This window comes from Salarias fasciatus, chromosome 7 (genome assembly GCF_902148845.1).
Source record: "Salarias fasciatus chromosome 7, fSalaFa1.1, whole genome shotgun sequence".
Lineage (NCBI taxonomy): Eukaryota > Metazoa > Chordata > Actinopteri > Blenniiformes > Blenniidae > Salarias > Salarias fasciatus.
This window is the reverse complement of record NC_043751.1, coordinates 3,752,589-3,771,555: the sequence shown is the minus strand read 5'-3', so window position 1 is coordinate 3,771,555 and position 18,967 is coordinate 3,752,589. Positions and strand designations below refer to the sequence as shown.

At 45.2% G+C, this 18,967-nt stretch overlaps 1 protein-coding gene across 1 annotated transcript; it reads left to right on the top strand.

Annotated features, from left to right (window-relative positions):
* Positions 1 to 387: 387 nt before the first annotated feature.
* Positions 388 to 18,086, top strand: drd4a (dopamine receptor D4a). Its single transcript, XM_030095643.1, has 4 exons — positions 388 to 1,848; positions 6,853 to 6,965; positions 10,255 to 10,844; positions 17,721 to 18,086. Exons 1-4 carry the CDS (start codon positions 1,588 to 1,590, stop codon positions 17,924 to 17,926), a joined length of 1,170 nt encoding a protein of 389 aa, XP_029951503.1. The 5' UTR covers positions 388 to 1,587; the 3' UTR covers positions 17,927 to 18,086.
* Positions 18,087 to 18,967: the final 881 nt, after the last annotated feature.

Here is an 18,967-nt window from a genome sequence, read left to right as displayed (position 1 = left end):
GTAGTTCAACAAAACAAACACCTGAAATTAAAGCCTCATATAGTTTAGGAGTGGTGTTAAAATGGGCTGATTGGTAAAGAGCTAAAGCTAAAACTAAAAAGAAAAATAATAATGAAATGGTGACATTAACAAAAAGTTGAATCAAAGCACTGAGAAAAATGATAAAACTGCTGGAATAAACGTAGCTGAAGCTTTTAAACATTTTATAAAACAAGAAAACATTAACAAAAGATAGAGCTAAAATGAAGGAAAGAGCCACACACAAAAATAAACCAAAAAAAAAAAAAATCTAAAACCATACAAGAAATTAAAAAAAAACAGATTAAAAAAAAAGCAGCTAAAAGATGGATAAAACAAAAAAAAAACGTTAAAAGTGCGAAACTAAAACCAAAAATGTTGTTAAATCTGCTAAAACAGCTGAAATACAGAGCAAAGTTTCAAATTTAGTGGAAATTACATCAAAACAAAAAGGTAAATCTGCTGAAAAAACATGGAAGGAAGTGGAAAAAAGGAAATAAATCTAATAATTACACAGATAAAAACAGGAATAAAACATTTATTGTCTAATTATAGTTCTTGAATTTCATGAATGCAACATAATCATAGTCCTTTTATGATTTCAGGTGAGCTTTTTGGTGATGTATGTTTAATTTAAAAAAATGTCTTGACTTTAGTAGCGTTGTCAGCTGGATTGTTTATTTTATTGGTGGTTCTTTTTTATATTTTCTTGTGGTTTAAAGTTGTTTTAGTCAGTTTTATTGGTTATACTTAGTATTAAAGTGAATTGTTGAATAATCTTATATATTTAATCACACACAGAAGCCTTTGAAAACTTTTGTAACTTTCCCCAAAAACGTTTTTTAGTTTTTATAACTTGATTTGTTGATATTTTTCGTCAGTTTTAGATATTTACGTTTTTATTTTTAGTTAAATTCGTGAATGCTTTTGAATCTCATGGAGGATTATTGATATTTTAAAATTTGTTGGGCCATATTTTGTGAAGTGGTGACTTCTCGGCTCGCACACGCGCCCGCGCGCGCGCTCCCAGATGGCCATCCGGTGTCTCCTGCTGGAGCTCAGGGCTGAAGGACACCGCGTAAAGCGCAGCTGATAAGCTGCTTTAATCGCTTCATGCGGCCCCGGTGGCCTTCAGCCGGCTGCAGGTGAACCCGGGCGGAGCCGCAGACACCTCCAGCCCGCCACCCACACGGTGCCGGAGACCTGGGGACCCGGGGAGGGGGCGCGGAGACCCACGGACGGACCGACAGCTCCATGCGTCTTTGGATGAACTTCTGCTGCTTTCTTTTGCGTGTCAGCGGACGCGGGGGTGTCCTGTGACTCGGACGGGGGAGGATTCCGTGTGTTTGAATGTTCATTTCGCCTCTCGGAACCTGTTCTCGTTCCGCTTGAGGCACAGTGCGGTTTGCGTAAAGCGCGCACCGGAGCGCACCGGAGGACGCGTCGCGGGGAACACCGGGATGAGAGCGCAGAGCCGCGGCCGGTGTCTCCCGGCTTCATGAGCGCCGGCTGGCCGAGCTGCTGTGGCTCGGACCGGGACGGACCGACGGACGAGCAGCCGCGGCGCGGATGGCGAACAACCTGAGCCTGAGCGCGCACGAGGCGGCCGAGGCGGCGCCGGCGGCGGGGGAGGCGGCGGGGCGCAACCTGCCCGCGCTGGTGCTCGGCGTGCTGCTCATCGTGGTGATCATCTGCGGGAACCTGCTGGTGTGCCTGAGCGTGTTCACGGAGAAGGCGCTGAAGACCACCACCAACTACTTCATCGTCAGCCTGGCGGTGGCGGACCTGATGCTGGCCGTGCTCGTGCTGCCGCTGTTCGTCTACTCAGAGGTGAGACGGCACTCCCTTCACACCTGATCACACCTGGTATTTAATACTCTGCTGTTTCAATAGAATCATCAGTGACCATGAAACCAGTCATCCTCCAGTCTCGTGAGGTGACCAGCAGTCCCTGCTGTCCTCTAGAGGTGTCCTCTGAGGTCCTGCTAGCGTTTGGACAGACTGTCAGTTACTGTCACTGGTCGTCCTGCTTCATGACAGGGTGAATGACTGCTGCTCACATCTGGTCTGTAATGACAGGGTGAGTTAGTCCTGCTCTCCCTCCCTGACCTGATCCCCTCCCTCCTGTCCGGTCCCTCTGGGACCTTCAGCAGACTGTAGCTCTGAGCTGCTTTTAAGAAGTGCTCACATCAGCAGCACCTGTCTTCAGTTTGGATTCCTTGAGTTTAAAGAATGAAGCCAGCTGTGCTCGCTGTGGTCTTTAATGTGAGCCTTAATTTAACAATTTGAACAGAGTTATTTGCAAATTGGATGAATGAATGAATTAATGAATCAATTTGTTTGTCATTGAAGCTGAAGCACAACAAATATATATGCCAACAGCTCAGTTCTTAGATTGTCCTTCCTTCAGGATGGAGGTGGAGTTAGCAGTCCAGGTCAGGAGGTCTGGCACCATCTCCACCCGGTCCTCCTTTACCATGATGGGCTGAACGTCCGGCTGACACCTCCTGAAGTCCACGATCAGCTCCTCAGGCTTGGAGGTGTTCGGGATGAGGCTGTCGGTGGTGCACCAGGCTGAGAGTGGCTCCACCTCGCCCTGGACGGCGTGGTGTCATCTGCAGATGGGATGATGGTACTCTCCGGGTGGGTGGGGGTGCCGTCGAGGGTTTGGAGAGCTCAGTACACTGCCCTGTGGGGAGTCAGTGCTGGCGCTCAGTGCTGAGGACAGGTGGAGTCCGAGACCCTCACCCTCTGGGAGCGCCCGGTCAGGAAGTCCAGGATCAGATGTCCTGTGAGAGACCCAGACCCCCTGCCACACCTGCCGACTGTTGAAATCCTCATCGATTGTCACCCTGTTGTCCGTCCCGGCTTCGCTGAAACCCTTTATGGGAGCAGCTGGTTCAGAGCTGTGCGTTACCCTCAGCCTCAGCACGGTTAGAAAGTCAAAATGTCTTTAGATTTCTGAGAAAAGGAGGAGTGTGTTCTGTGAATCGTGTCTTCATATGAAGTGTGTTCATGGTTTTGGTGAATGGGGGCTAGTTTTATTAAATATGCTCAGAGAACTGCTCATTTGATGTAGAGAATAGGGGTTTGTGTTCTAGCCGTTTTAAAAAAAAAGTGTAGAAACAGCCTTGGAATAAAAAAAAAACTTTGAAGCCTTTAAGTGCCCACCAATAAAAGCTCAATAAAAACATTAAAATTCTCAATTAAAGTATTAATGGGAAAAAGGTCAAATTGGCGTAAAAACAGCATTTAAATGGTAAATAAAATGATTTGAATGACAGACAAATAAAAAGGCTTTGAATGATCAGTTAAGTTCAAACGTTACATAAAAACAAGTGATAAGTGAATCAGTAAAAAAGCCTTTAACTGACTAATAACAGCTAAATTAAAGCATTTATATGAGAAATAGATTGTTGTTACAATGAATGACTCTTGAATGAATTAAATGTATTTTATTAAAATGTTATTTATTATTAGCTGATAATAAAGTTTCAGTTGTTTAGTTGAACATTTAGCGACCGGTCTTGGAGGACGTGATGCCTGCTGTCAGCAGCTGGACCTCCAGCCTCAGTTTGCTCCACATCTGTAAAGACTTCAGGCTGTTTTATCTTTAGGGAAACCTGAAGCAGGTGGATCGTCTCAGCTGCCAAAGTGTCACTTTTCTCAGTTTGAACGGCTGATTAGAGGAAGAATAACGGTCAGCACCGCCTGCAGAGCCAAACGCTGTGAAGACATTCAAACTTCTCCTGAACTCCTCGAAGAATAAACATTTCTTTATTTCCTCTTCTGAGAAACATGAGAAACAAATTTACCCATTACTTAATTCAATTTTGTTCTCAGCTTTCTATTCCTGGAATTTATTATTCTTTAATCATACTTTGATTTATCCTGTAATTACAGTTTTTTGTAGTTTTTCTTCTAATTAATTGGTTTTTAAAAATGTGTTTTATTGTTAGAATTTACTATTACTTAATACAATTTAATCTTTTATTTCAAATTAATTTGATTTTATTTAATCGTTTATTCCCAGAGGTATTTATTTATTTATTTATTTATTTATTTATTTATCCAACTTCCTTTTGTGCGTGCGTGCGTGTGTGTGTGTGTGTGTGTGTGTGTGTGTGTGTGTGTGTGGGGACACCAGACAAATGCCCCGCCCCCTCTGTGACATTGCACCTGAAAGGGGGAGGAGTCATCCGGTGACCTGATGTGACCTGTCACTTCAGCTTCTCAGTGTTGCTGCCTTCACTGACTGGTCTGATGCTTGTGTCCTAGCTCCTCACACACACACACACACACACACACACACACTCCTGACCTCCGGTTAACCCCTTGCTTGACCTGCAGTCATTGTGCGGCTACAGTGTGTAGTCTTTGTCCGCAGAGCTGAGAGAATAGAGTGTGTACATTCCTCCACATGTTGGATCGATTCCAGGGCAGCAGGGCGGCCGGGGCCCCTCACTTTCACCACCGTTCATCCTCCTTCTTTTAGATCTGTTTGTTTTTAATGGTCTCAGCAGTGGCGGCTGGGGGTGACATTTGTTGGGGGGGCTTACAAATGCTTGCATTATACCGATTGAATAGTTAACAGAGCTGCTAAAGCAACATCACCTGTGATACACAGTTACATCAATTACAGGTACACTACACTTTTTTAGTGGGGTCTCTCTCTCTCTCTCTCTCCCTCTCTCTCGCTCTGTCTCTCACGCACACACGTGCGCGCGCATGCACACACATATATATTTACGCACTACAAACGTGTTCTAATCCAACTTCAACGACTGCCCACAGATAGCCTGCTGCAGCAGTTTGGTGACATGTAGCCAAACACGCCTTCACTCAGCAAAAACAAGGCGTCGCAGTCCTTTAACAGGTCGACATGGGCCGACCTTATTTGAAAAGAAGCTCACATCAACGCCTTTCTGGGATGCAAACAGGTTAATCACCATGTCGTTGAAGTCGGGTAACTTTTGGATGAAGTCCATCTCGATAGACAGCGTGGCAAGAGCACTCAATCGAAGCAAATCATCCACCTGGTTCATGCTGACGCCGCCATAGCTGAACTTTTTCTCCCTCCTTCTTCACTCTGGCACCAACAGCAGCCCCGCTGCGTTAATTCGCTGCTATTGGTCAAAAGTCAGTAGCCTGTGGGCTAACTGAAGCTAGCCCAAAATGCTCAGTAAACCACGGGGGGCGGGACATGACACCTGTCAATCACTTACAAGAACGATATGAATGTATCTGCTGGGGCTGTGAAAAATCAGCCCATTTAGAGAGATTCTATGTTTTCCTTTTGACTGATTGGTGCTGGTGCTACCTTTGGTTTTATCTAAACTTAAAACAATCTGTTGTAAGTTATTTAAAAAATAATTTTCTCATCTCTTTTGTGTTAGCTGTCTTTCTGTGCTGGGAGGGCTCAGCCCTGCTAGCCCATTTATACCAGCCAGCCCTGGGTCTCAGTGAACATTTGTTTGAAAGTGATGAAGGTAAACCTCCCCTTTAAAGCACGGCGGTCCTCGGTCCGCCTGGGGAATCCTTAAACCGTCTGACAGCCACAGTCAATTCAAGCGAAAACACAAAACCGCGGATGTATTTTGGGTGTCTGTTTACATGACGATGCTGCTCAGACCAACTGAAAATGCAACATTTTGGTGAAACTAGTTGAAAATGTTATGATTGTGCAGTTTAGTTAACGGGCAAAAAAAAAAAAAAAAACCTAAATGTTTGGATTCAACTCCTTAGAGACAACGGAAATGCTGCACCTGTGCACCTGCTCCACGGTCAGAGTGAAGAGTTCTCCAGAAAACTGGACCCATACTGCTCCGTCTGCTGGATGTTGTTCAGCGTCACCGGTGAAAGAAACTCACTCTCTGCTCTTTCGCTTGAATGGAGGTCATTTTCAGAACGTTGCTGTGTAAACACAAAACTTTACTGAAATGAAATTCAAGACCGAGACAAGGTCAAGATATTATGGGGCCAACACCAAGTCAAGACCAGGACCAGAGCATCCCAAGACCAAGTCAAGACCAGGACCAGAGCATCCCAAGACCAAGTCAAGACCAGGACCAGAGCATTCCAAGACCGAGACAAGACCAGAACCTTAGGGGCCCGAGTCCAAGTCAAGATCTAGATTAGAGCATCCCAACACCAAGTCAAGACCAAGACTTTAAGGGACAAAGCCTGAGTCACAACAAAGACCAGGGCATCCCAAGAGCAACACTGTAAGGGGCCAAGATCAAGCCAAGACCTAGACCAGAACATCCCAAGACCAAGTCAAAACCAAGATCATGACAAAATTCATCACATTCTTACTTACGTAAGACAGGTCTTACTTACAGTAGTTGAATGTGATGACTTTTGACGTTAATGAATCATTAAATCTCATGTAATCACCGATGCTGCAGCTAAAATGTAGAGTTTTTTCTGTACTGAGTGTGAAAACGTGCTCCGATAATAATACAGAGACATGTCCTGATTGGTCACTGCGGCTCTGAAACCAGATTTAATGTGACTTCTGAGGAGTGTGTGGCTCTCCATGAGGCAGAACAAAACACAGCTTATGGGCTGTTTTCCACTCTGGAGCAAAAGGAACATTCGGAATGGAGAAGTGTCTCTCCAGAGGCGGGTTTTGTCCACAATGTTCCACTGAGACAAACTGAAAAGTGACCGTGTTGCAGCTTATGGGGAGAACTGAAGAATCCTGTGTTGGCATTAACAGATGTGTGTTTTGATGTGTGTTTTCCGGTGAGCCGTTTCAGAAAGCGTCAGATGGCACGGTGATCGCTGGTGTTCATACGTCAGCAGACTCAGCGTTTCTCTGGTGTGTTCCAGTTCCAGGACGGTGTGTGGACCCTCAGCACCACGGTCTGTGACGCTCTGATGACCATGGACGTGATGCTGTGCACCGCCTCCATCTTCAACCTCTGCGCCATCAGCATCGACAGGTCGGTGGCTCAGGTCTTTACTCAGACCAGAATCCTTCGTGGCGGACCTCCTGGTTCAAAAGTAAAGTCTTGCATGCCTGACATTAGCAATGTGTCATGAGGAAGCAGAGCTACGTGGCTGAAATAGGGAATCGAACCAGTAACCTTCTGACTGAGAAGTCACGGCTTTCCCCTAAAGCATGAGAGGTTTGACTTGACCAGCGGATCTACCACGATCTGCTCAGCAGGAATAAAAGAGAAAACGTAGGATCTGTCTGTTTCTATCAAGAAAACGACTAAACTATATCCCATTATTCAAAGTCCTTCAAAGACGAGAGCTGGAGCAGAGTGTGTAACGTTCCTCCCGTCAGACACGTCCTCTGAGGAACAGGAACACAGGTCCGTCCGGTGGTTCTTCAGATGGTTCACTATAAATACCAGCATCATGTGGAGGAAAAGTCCGTTTCGGTTGAGGAGGATTCGTCCTCTGGGGAGTTTGATATCTGGGTCAAGTGTTCGGAGCTGTGAAGGTTAAAGTAATGTCAGCCCGAGGAGCTGGGAGGGGGAAGCCAGTGTGATATTTTACAAAGAGAAATTTAAAACGAAGCCAGTGGTGGCAGGAAGCGCTGGAGAGAGTCGTCGGCGTCTCTGGGATCGGTCCGGTGGGACTGACGGGTATCTGGGTCGCGCTGAGTGAGATTTCATTCCACAGTTCTACACGTGCTTCACTCGAGGCCTCAGCATCACAGGACAGTGACTGGAAAAGTGAATAAACATACGATTCATCCTCTGGGTCGCCTTCTTCTGAAGAATATTTCAAAAATGGTTGAGATGACGTCAAGAAAGAGATCGTATAATGTCGTTAAAGGAAAGTCAGTGAAACACCACGGTCAGTCAGTGGATCAGATTCATCACCCGGGGAGGTTTCTGGGTCAGATTCTGGTCTCATTGGAGTGAGGGGGCGGGTGCAGATCCTTCAGCCAAACAGAGCTTCTTCAGGAGGTTCAGAGAAGCCGGGCAGCTGATTGGAAGGTTAAAGCGGAGCCACAACTCACAGACTGCGGAGTTGTAATCGGTCTCATGTCGGGCCGTTCAGGAACATCCAGCTGATTAATCAGCCTGGAGCGATGCGTCAGGAACAAGGAGAACGCCATCAGAACGTCGGACACACACACCACGGTGAACGCTGATGCTGAAATATGGCCACGACCTCTGAGTGTGTTTCCCTTAAAAGCCCTGAAGAGGGATGGGGGCTGAGGGGAGCGCTCGGCCCACATGACGGATGAGTCTCCGGCCGAGATCTGCTGCTCCACTCGGCTCTCCTCCCTTCTCCCAATCAGATTATCGGTCTGTGCTGATGGTGAAGGATCTGGAATCACATGCTCCAGCTCCAGAAAATGTGATTATGTGGAGAGTGATGGAGCGCGGTGACGCTAACGCCGACTGATGGCGACGCGCCGAAGCTTTTTGAAGAGGCCGGCGGTGTTTGGAGAGTTTAGCTGAATAAACCAGGAGAAGGTCTCCAGAGGGTCTGCGGATGCTCACACTGAGGGGAAGCTGCTCTCTGGAGCTCTGATGGTCAAACTGTGGCTCAACAGCCCTCAGCGAGGCGACTTTACAGGAAGTCCAACAGAAGGGTGAGGAGATCCTGAGATGATCAACGAAACCTTAACTGGTGAGCAGGAAGCTGGATTCGGATCAGAATGAGGAACTTCCTGGATTTTCTTTGACTGGCAGCAACCAGAAGCAGCTGGAGGTTCAGGCTGTGCTTCTCCTGCTTCCAGACGCTGAACTCTCAAGAGATACCAAGAAATAAAATGTCCCAAAACAACAAATTACAAACCTCTGACAGCGATTAATAGAATATATTCTAGAGATGCAGTTCCTCCGATCATGTCCTCGGACTTGGAAATTATATCAAATACTATGGGGGGGGGGGGGATTTCTGTGAAATAATTGAGTTTCTGTGCTCAAAGCAGAATAAGGTCAGCATCAAAATAAAACTAGGATGTTTGGAAAAGCTGTGTTTTGAATTCATGACACTGAAGAACTGAAGCTTGTTGAGCAACTGAGGCTTCAACGTCTGAGGAAACACACATTACGACACCACTGAGTTCTATGTTCTGTTCTGTTCCGTCCCATCCTGCCCTTCTGCAGCCACCTGTGGTTACCTCAGTGTTTATTCTCTGAACTGAACTTAATTTGTGTGGATCGATGGAGCGTCCCCGACGTGAAGTGTGACTAATCAGTATGAATGAATGAATTTCTGTGTTATGGTGTCTGTAAACTCTGAGTTAAAGTACTTTAATGTCATCAGTTCCACCTTCAGTCATCCTGCAGACATAAGTTGTGATAAACACAGAGATTAGCTCAGGAACAGGAACAGGAACAGGAGGACTCGGCCGTCACCCTGATCCAGTTTTTCTGTTAGCACTATCGGAGTGAAGCTGTCAGGCTGACAGAGGAGAATTATCTCTACTGACATTTATGGTCTTTCATTCATTCATTCTCTTTTAATTAAGGAACCTTCGCTGACGGCAGTAACAGGAGACAGAGGTGTGTCAGTCTGACAAACTTTCATTTCTCTATCAAGAAAACGCTTTTCACCACGCCTGAGGAAATCATAGCGTTATTAGTGTGTGTGCAGACGACTGAAGATGTGTGTAGCATCTTCAGTGTGTGTGCGTGTGTGTTCCACATTTAAGCTCCTCTCCGAGAACCTGTCAGTGTCTCCTCTCACCTTCGCCTCACTGGTGGATTTTCTCTTCCGCCGTGACACAGATTTGCTCAGACCTGTGGGTTTTCTTCGCCCTCAGTATTGTCTTCAGGCCCAGCTTGAAACCGCTAAACACTAATTCAGTGCTGCTCCACTGTGACGGTGGCCCAAAGATCATCAATCCAGAGTAAATAATAATCACAGCATCTAGAACAGCTGAGATGGAGGGATGGATGGAAATAACAGCCAAACAACTTCCGTTCTTTAAGCTCTAAATCTGTATTTTCAAGGTTTGAACCCGTTTCGTGACTCCAGGTAAATCATATTCAGTGCAGAGTTTGGAGAACAAGGCTCTTCTGGTGATACAGTTTGCAGACCTGTGGACTAAACTGGATTGACTTTGATCTGACGGCTGCAGAAATGTCAGAAAATAACAATGAGCGAGAACTTTGACTTTTTATTTCGAGTCAGCTGAATGACTGTGATCAATCTGGGTGATCACGAGTTAAACCTCTATTTCTGTGAGAATTCTAAATCAGATCCAGTATATGTGGAGATACGTGAGCCTAACGGAGGTGTGTTGGCGTTGTGCAGGTTCATCGCCGTGTCCATCCCCCTCAACTACAACAGGAAGCACGTGGACCTGCGGCAGGCGGTGCTGCTCTCCGCCACCTGGATCCTGGCTCTGGCCGTGGCCTCGCCCATCATGTTCGGCATCAACAACGTCCCGGGCCGCGACCCCACCGAGTGCAAGCTGGAGAACGGCGACTACGTCCTGTACTCGTCCGTCTGCTCCTTCTTCATCCCCTGCCCCATCATGCTGATGCTGTACTGCGGAATGTTCCGGGGCCTGCGGCGCTGGGAGGAGGCGCGCAAGGCCAAGCTGAAGAGCAGCATCCAGGCCTGCCGCAAGCTGCAGGAGGCGGCCGCCTCGCTGCCGCCGCTGGCCTCGCTGCCGCCGCCGCTGCCGCCCATCATCGAGCGGGAGCCCGCCGACGCGCCCGACGAGCCGCCCGCCTTCCCGTCCCCGGAGCCGCCCTTCCCCTCGCCGGAGTTCAGGGACGGCCCCGTGGCCGCCGTGAGCTTCTCCGAGATCAAGTTCAATCCCGACCCCCGCCGGAGGAAGAGGGCCAAGATCAACAGCCGGGAGCGCAAGGCCATGAAGGTGCTGCCGGTGGTCGTGGGTGAGTTCAGCCCTCCTTCGCCCCACATTATGGCCCAGTCCTCTTGCTGTGTCTGGTTGTGTGAGTTGTTACAGTTTGTACCAAGTAGCTAACGCTAGCTCCTGCTAGCTGTAAGAGTAACTGTTATCGTTTTTCTTATGATACTGAATTGATTCAGTATATCAGTACGGCAGAGCTCCGCCTCCAGAGGGCGGGGTTGTTGTCAGAGGTTGGGGGTATTATCAGAAGGTGTGGTTGTTTCCCCACATGACATCATGAAGGGAAACTCTCTGATTCGGCTGTCTGAGAACACGGTTAGAGAACACTGCAGCAAATGATGAAGATGACAGATTTCCTTCACACAGATTACTGTTAGATAAAGTTTCCAAAGTGGATTTTTTGAATAAAATGGGACCTTTAAAAATAAGTAGGTTTGTGTTCTTAAAACATTGACTTGTGAGTCTTATGTTAGCAGAGCTTGTTGTTGGTTTCATTTCAGACAATTTATCCACAAATTCCTGCTCAGAACTGCTTAAAAAAGTTGTGTTCTGGGGGATGATTCATTGACACATTTTCTATATTCCCGGTGTCCAGGTTGAGGGAACATCGTAGATCTATTTGTATCTGCTTGTCTGTGTTGTTTTCCCAGTTACATTGTCTCCTTAGTTTCTTTTGCCGGTCACACATACGCTGCACTGCTCAACGCTACATCTCCTGTTTTCTCCTCCTCTGTTTGAGGAGGTTAAATCTAAACCCGGCAGGTTAAACCTGAACAGATGAGCAGTTGATCACAGGACTGTTGGCCTCAAACAGAGGCCTGTGGAGCCGGCTTTACTGCGCCAGCTCCATTCAGGGGGCTTCACTTCACCACACGGCTACAAATCAAGCGTGCTTTCCTTTGATGAGGAGCCAGATCAGGGCTGCAGAATCAAACTCTTATCATTCCGACATGCGCGAGGACGGCGGCGGCCGTCGGCTCGAGTTTGAGCTGCTTCGGTACCAGAGCGTGACCTGTACTTGACATTCCTGCTTTGCTCTGTCCTCCATGCTGGCTGAAGACCGGCGGGTCGGCCGTGAAGTGAGCAGCGATCAGAGGCACCTGAAGGCCTGGCAGGCTCTGACACCAGCCGTGTCTAATAATAGCAGCCAGCCCGGGTCCTAATGCATGCAAGCGCTTCCCTTTAGCACACTGCTGCTAATCCTCGTAGCTACTTAATGTGAAATCCAATTATTACGTAAGGCTCGCTTAAACGCACGTTCCAGCGCGCTGCTAATTCTCCTGCATCGGGTCTTGTGGGTTGAGAAGACAGAAAAGAGGGGAATATTTGAATCAAAGTTGGCAGCAGAATTCAAAGAGCGGTGTAGAGGTTCTGCCAGAGGGGCGGCATTGACAGAGGTACAGGAAAAAGTAGTTTCAAATAACTTTGTGAAAAACGTATTGAAATACAACTCTGTCTGAGAATATATTCAGCTCCGTTTAAACGTCCTCAAGTGAAAGCAAAAGTTTCGGAGCATTTTGGGCTTCGTTTTACAAAAAGAGCCAACAGCACCAAGGGCCACGTTTCAGTGTTCCTGAAGTTTCCACGTAAACGAACATCGTTTTCAAAATGTTGCTATATAAACGTGAAACTTTTCTTACACAATAAACGATACGTTTTCACTTGAAACGTTGAGTAACCAAGGTCTCAGACTCAGAATATAAATTAAAAGGTCACTGCCATCATTTTATTTGAATTCTGAAACTTCATCCACGTCTAATACTGTAAAAAAAAAACCCAACAGAATTGTTCAATAAAATATTCTTGCATACAATATAAAATTATATATCATGGCATTTTGACAGTCTAAAGTTGTATATTCAGTGTGTTGACACTGTGTCGAGGTGGGAATCTGAGTCCATCCTCCCCTCAGTGAAACCAGATCCCTCTGGCTCATCACGCTCAGGATTCTGGGGGGTTTGGGGGATGATACTGCTTTCCTGGAACCATTCAGGCAGATATGAGTTTTCTGACATGTTGTTCATTCATAAAGTCAACAAGTCAACATGTTGATGACTTTGTAGAAATTCCAGGAGCAGGAAAACCTTTAGTGTGGAAGTTTTAAGGCGAAATCAGAAGGGCAAAAGCTCACTTGATCTTGATTTTCAGTATGAGTACAGACCATGAAAGCGGGGCCTCACAATCCTTCTGACTTTTTGGGTTTTAAGCAGGAGGTGTCAGAAATGTTCCCACAGGGAGAACTGGCTTGTGGCGGCCAAGTGTTCATAGCGACGTCGCTTTTTGATCCTTCGATGTCGACTCTTTTTTCAACAGTAATCTGTGTGAAGAAGTCTGTCATCTTCATCATTTGCTGTAACGTGTTCTCAGACAGCAGAATCAGAGCTTCGATGTTGGCTCTTCGCCCAGACAGCGATGGTCTCGGTGAAGGGAGCTCCAACCAGCTTCTCCGGAGAGCTGAGGACGACACAAACACACTTCAGTCACCATGACCTGGTCAAACGGAGCTGTCAGCTTCAGTTACTGACACAGATGTTCTACATCTGGAGAACAAAGTTTGGATTCTTACGTGTATGGGAGAGTTCCCAGCAGGTGGCCGGTCCGCCTGTGAGGGTCGCTGTGGGCCAAACCGAAGTCAATCAGTTTGACCCAGAATGGTTACTCAGCATGGTTGACCATTGTCAGGCTTCAGGTTGGCGTGGATCGGCCCCATGCCCTTAAGGAACGTAAGGGCTTCACCCATCTGAAACAGAGTGCAGAGCAACATTAAAACCACCTGCACGTCCCGGACTCCAGGGTTCCTCACTCATTTGAAAGAACTGAAGACACATGGATCAATCATCAATAAACCCGCTGAAGCTCTTTATTCTGACTCAGAGAAGAAAACTGTCTGAGGATGTTTTAGCTGGAATCATGAGTAAATCAAAACATGAGAGAAAAACACAGCAGCCCACAAATAAAGAAGGTAAGAAAGTCAAACCTGATGGATGATGGGGCGAATTTCCTGGAGTCCCAGAGAGTGATTGGCCAAGAAATCACGGAGTAACGTTCAGCCGCTCAAACTCCAGGCACTGACGCTGCCCAGCCATGAAGGAGTCAAACCACTGCACGACGTTGAGCTTGAGACAGGCCAACTGGAATCACAGCAGATCACATGCAGTCCCAGGTGGGACTCAGTGGTTTTGAACGGAGAGAAAACAGGAGAAATGTGACAGACTTCTCTTCTACTTCACCTCATGCTGAGAGTCAGCGATGGCTTGCTGGTCGCCAATGATCTTTATAGCGACCGAGCTCCGATCCGGCTTCCTGGTGCACAGGGCGACCGTCCCGAAGGCGCCGCTGCACAGGATCTCGTCCACCTGGTAGTCCGAGGTGGAGAAAGAGAGGATCTTTCCAACCAAGGCCATGTTGGATTGGCCTGACCTGTCAGAGAAGAGTTCGTTATCCAGAGACATCGAGATCACAAATAAAACTGCAGTAAAATTCATCCAGCTTAAAGTAGAAAAGGTTCATTCATCAAGAACAAGCTTGTATTCACACATTTTTTTCCTTGTGTGAGCGCCTGCCTCTGAAATTGGTGAAAAGCAATAACTCTTAAACCCAGACCCTCTTTTTTCCTTCTTCTCATTATCTTTCTTCCACCAGAAATATTTTTTTATACATTTTATCTATAACTGGTACTTCACTGACACTTTTTTCTGTATTACTGCTACTTTAATTAAACCCTCCACCATTACTGGTACTTTAATGATAATTTACTATTTTTATTGATACTTTATTGATGTTTTTTAATGATTACTGCTATTTTACTTGTACTTTTCCACTGTTATTGGTGTTTTATTGGCAGTTTTTCACTATCCCTGCTACTTTATACTTTCTCCTGTATTACTGTCATGACAAATGATCCTCTCTCACTCTCTTTCTGTGTCAGACACGCTCATACAAACAGTTTTGACTTTTCTGGACTGGACTGAGTGGTCCATAAAGATCTGATGAACTCACCAAGAGTCTCTGCAGACCAGGAGGTCAAAGCTCATATACATAAAACTGGATAACAAAGTTATGAAATACTGTATATTACGAGTGTATACAGCTGTCATATTAATACAAATATTTCAGTAAACATCTTCCTGAAGCATTTATGTGTCAAAATCTACATTAACAGGCTTTGTCAGCCTTCGGACTCATGGAAGCAAATACTTAGCGAGCTAGCTAACCTTACGGTAACGCTCTTTTGGAGGATACAGACACAGAAAAACAACACTAGACTATCATAAGAGAACTTACGAGGCAGTGAAAGAACAAGACTCTGTTGCATTTGAGATGGAGGGCGTGGAGTTTGTCCCATTTTTCCACAGACCAGTAAACTTTCTCCTCAATAGTCATCGTCTGTAGCAGAGCCAGAGTGGGGGCAAGGGGGCGGTCGCCCCAGGGCCCACAAGGTCATAGGGCCCCGTTTCATGTGATGTGTTCACATTTACTTGTAAGTAAATTATTATAATAAAGTGTGCAGTGTGTGAGAGAAGGTATACCATATGATTGTGGGCTCCAATTTGCCAATTCTTACATTATGACTGTCCATGAATGCATCAGAGCTGTAAGCCAGCTGAACGAGTTTTTTCTTTTGCACTTGATCTGAAGTCTTTGGAGGGAAGTTAAACAGTATGCTAAACACTATGCTAGCCGCTAGCGGTACTACCCAAAACCTAACATCGGAGCGACTGGTGAGTCAGTGAAACCTTCAAAAATATTATCTTTATCAGCATGCTGTGGTCTTAAACACCTGGCTATTTGAATGTGCCTTGAGTACAAGAGACTGCCGAGTCTTTTTTTTTTTTTGTAATATACGTGAATTCCAAAAGATATAGATAGCTGTGTCTATATCTATCTGAATAGATTGTATAATTTTAGACCAGCTGTGTTCATTTTATATTTAAGCTGTATCAAACATGGTACAGATGTAGCCCGTGACTTTTTATCTGAGTTTTCAGCACCATGGACAGCGGACGCTCTGAGATTGACGTCTGTCAGGCTGCTTTTGTGTGTATCTGTGTGTGTGCCTGTGTGTGCATGCGTATGTGTATTTGTTCTTCAGAACAAGTTTGTGAACAAAAAAAAAAAAAAAAACAAGTTAGTGAACTGGTTGTTTGTGACTTTATTCTGCTTTCTGAGGCATACAGGTTTGCTTGGCTCAATAAAAGTGAGCATTAGTGTGTTGTTTGATGGTACCATGAGGGATTGTTTGAATGGTAAAATTACTATCATAAGGGCCTGTCGAGAATGCTCCGTCCCCTCTGTACTGAGACCCACGCTCCGCCTCTGGTCATCTTCTTCCCATTATTTCTTATTTTAATATTTTTGATGTACCCCTCCACCACTACTGTGTGTCCCTGAACTCGGCTCCTGATTATAAGGAACATCTGATCCATTCTAAGAAATAATAAACTAAAAATCTGCTCAACAATAAAGACACACATGTCAACTCATGCACAGTCCACACAGAAAGATGAAATCCATCCATCAGACTTCATTTACCTTTCATTGGTCACTGATTTGACAAAGAACAATCATTTAACAACCTTGTGGGTTTAATTTTAATACAGACAGTCAATGAAATACCTAGAAATTCCAACGTCAATCTAAAGGCATGAAGGTGGGTTTTCTCCCCTGTCAACTCATAACAAGATCAATGCTCAGTAATGTTGTGGTACATTCAAAAGCATCATGAATGACAGTTTGATTTTTTTTCCAAAATACAGAATAGCCTTTATTGTCATCGCAACAAGTTACCGAAGTTACAAGTTACAACGAAATACTGTAAAACTTTCAAAAATGCTGCATTGTTGGTTAAAATGCCTTAATTTATAGTTTTATACTGTAAAAAAAGACTCGTAATGTAAAAACTGTGCAATATGTACCTGTTATATGTTCTCACAACACAATCTCCATGGACTTTTGAAAACTGCATAGTTACATCATGTCAAAAACACTACAGTACTGCTATAATACTGCAGAACGTTGACCTGTTGTTTTCAAAAAATTACAGTGATATCAAAAACTTTCTATATACAGTTTTGTACTCTCTAGATTACTAAAATATTATCCAAGAGACCATAAAATGTAGTTTAAAACTTTCAAAAATAGGATATATAATTTTGGGATGTAAAATAACTATTATGTAGATTTTTATACTGTGAAAAGGATCATTGAAATGTTATGATATACTGTTCACCTTTTTAAAGTCAAATTACCATGACCATCCATCCATCCATCCATCCATCCATCCATCCATCCATCGTGCTTCCTCCTGTCCAGATCACAGTCTTATTCGTGACAGGTGTCAGTTTGTTTTCTTTCAACAGAAATCCAGCAGCACTCATTAAAATGTGAACCACGACCATGATTTAGCCGTGTCAGATCAGAAGAAATGAGAAGAGATGTTTGAATTTCCAAGTACATAAAATCAATGATCAAATGTCAAAAAGTGGCTAAAAAAGGTCAAACTTGAAAAAACTAACGGCAAAACAGTTTAAAGGCCAAAATTCCACCCAAAACATCTAATAAAACATCTTCTCATAGATGAAGCATAAGACAGGGTTACTGTGTGCACAGCTGGGAGGTGCTAGTGATTTATTTTTGGGTCATGAAGCCCTCTGCATTTTAAGTTTTAAGAGGTATCACTTTTGTATCTTATACAGAATCCAACAAACTATATCTAACATATCGTGTCTTATGAAGAGGCTCCTCCACCCTTTTGTTCTTCCTGGTTGTGCAGCCAGTCGGGTGGAGAGAACATGAGCTGATGTCTTCCAGCATGTCTGACCATGACCTGCCCTCCTCCTCCTCCTCCTCCTCCTCCTCCTTGTCTCAGGTTCTCCTTCTTCCTCTTCTTCCTTGCAAGGTGCCTTCCTGTTCTGCTGGACGCCGTTCTTCGTTCTGCACACCATGCGGGCCCGCTGCCAGGACTGCTACGTCCCCCCGGCGCTGATGAGCGTGGTGACGTGGCTCGGCTACGTCAACAGCGCGCTCAACCCCGTCATCTACACCGTCTTCAACACCGAGTTCAGGAACTTCTTCAAGAAGTTCCTCAACAGCTGCTGCTCCTGAAGGGAGACGCTCGGCGCTCGCCGCCGCGTGGGCGGTGCTTAAACCCACTCTGGCCGCCAGGGACGTTGCCATGGCTGCGCTTTTTTTACATTCAGTAGCATGACTCTGTTTGAGCCTGGCGTTCCTGGTGAAGAAGCTTCGGTCGGAGGAACCTTCACATCCAAACCACACAGTTGTTTTATATGCTGAAAGTCATCTTTTGAAAATAAAAGTTTGCATTAAAGATGGAGACGTATTGGAAGGTGTTTGTTGGCAGAAACAGGAGGAAGTGCATCGAGTGGCACCGACTCAAGGCTCATCGATCGCAGGTTTATCCACACATTCACTCCAATCAGTACAGACCTATTTCCTCCTGAGTGAAATTGTGCCATATCAACCTTTAAATTTAAATTTGTTTCATTTTTCTGAAAATGCAGACGTTTCCATCATGTCTTCTCTGCAACACAATGGCGCAGAACTGCAGTTACCACAGAAAACCACGACAATCTGAACTTAGTGTCAAACTGAATGAAAACTTCAGGTAAAAAAATATGTCCCTAAAACTTGTGGGTTTTTTTTTGACAAACTCTTCCTGACAGCATGGCTTTCATGCTAATGCTAGCTTGCTAACCTTCATGGCAGCATCAACGATATGGAAGTTCAGGTCTGAGTGTTGTTGTGTCCACTGCTCTTCTTAAGAAATGTGTTGAAAAACCAATTTTCTCTTTGAACTTTTTAGGTCCGTGTACCTTACGGCCATTCGTTTTCCGGATTGATATGGGTAAACGAAAAACGGAAAACCATTCGATTTCCGATTTCCGTTTGGATTAAGGTAAACAAAAAACGGAAAACGAGCCGTCTCCCGTTTTTCGTTTGGAAATCGAAAATCAAAAAACGGAAAACGAGCATTTATCTGATTGCTTATTATGTGTTTATCAAACGAAAGTCGGGAAATAAAATACGGCCGTTTTTTAATTCAACCAGTTCTCAAGTTTGCGCTGCTGGAAAACCGGAAGTCGAGCTTTCTCTTCTTCTTCTTCTTCTTCTGCTGCTGCTGCTGCT

Bases quoted from the DNA above. Each gene is read 5' to 3' on its own strand.
- drd4a (XM_030095643.1), top strand. From the start codon at position 1,588: ATGGCGAACAACCTGAGCCTGAGCGCGCACGAGGCGGCCGAGGCGGCG. The intron at 1,849-6,852 runs GTGAGACGGCAC...GGTGTGTTCCAG, and splicing joins CGCTGTTCGTCTACTCAGAG to TTCCAGGACGGTGTGTGGAC. The intron at 10,845-17,720 runs GTGAGTTCAGCC...CTTCCTTGCAAG, and splicing joins GGTGCTGCCGGTGGTCGTGG to GTGCCTTCCTGTTCTGCTGG.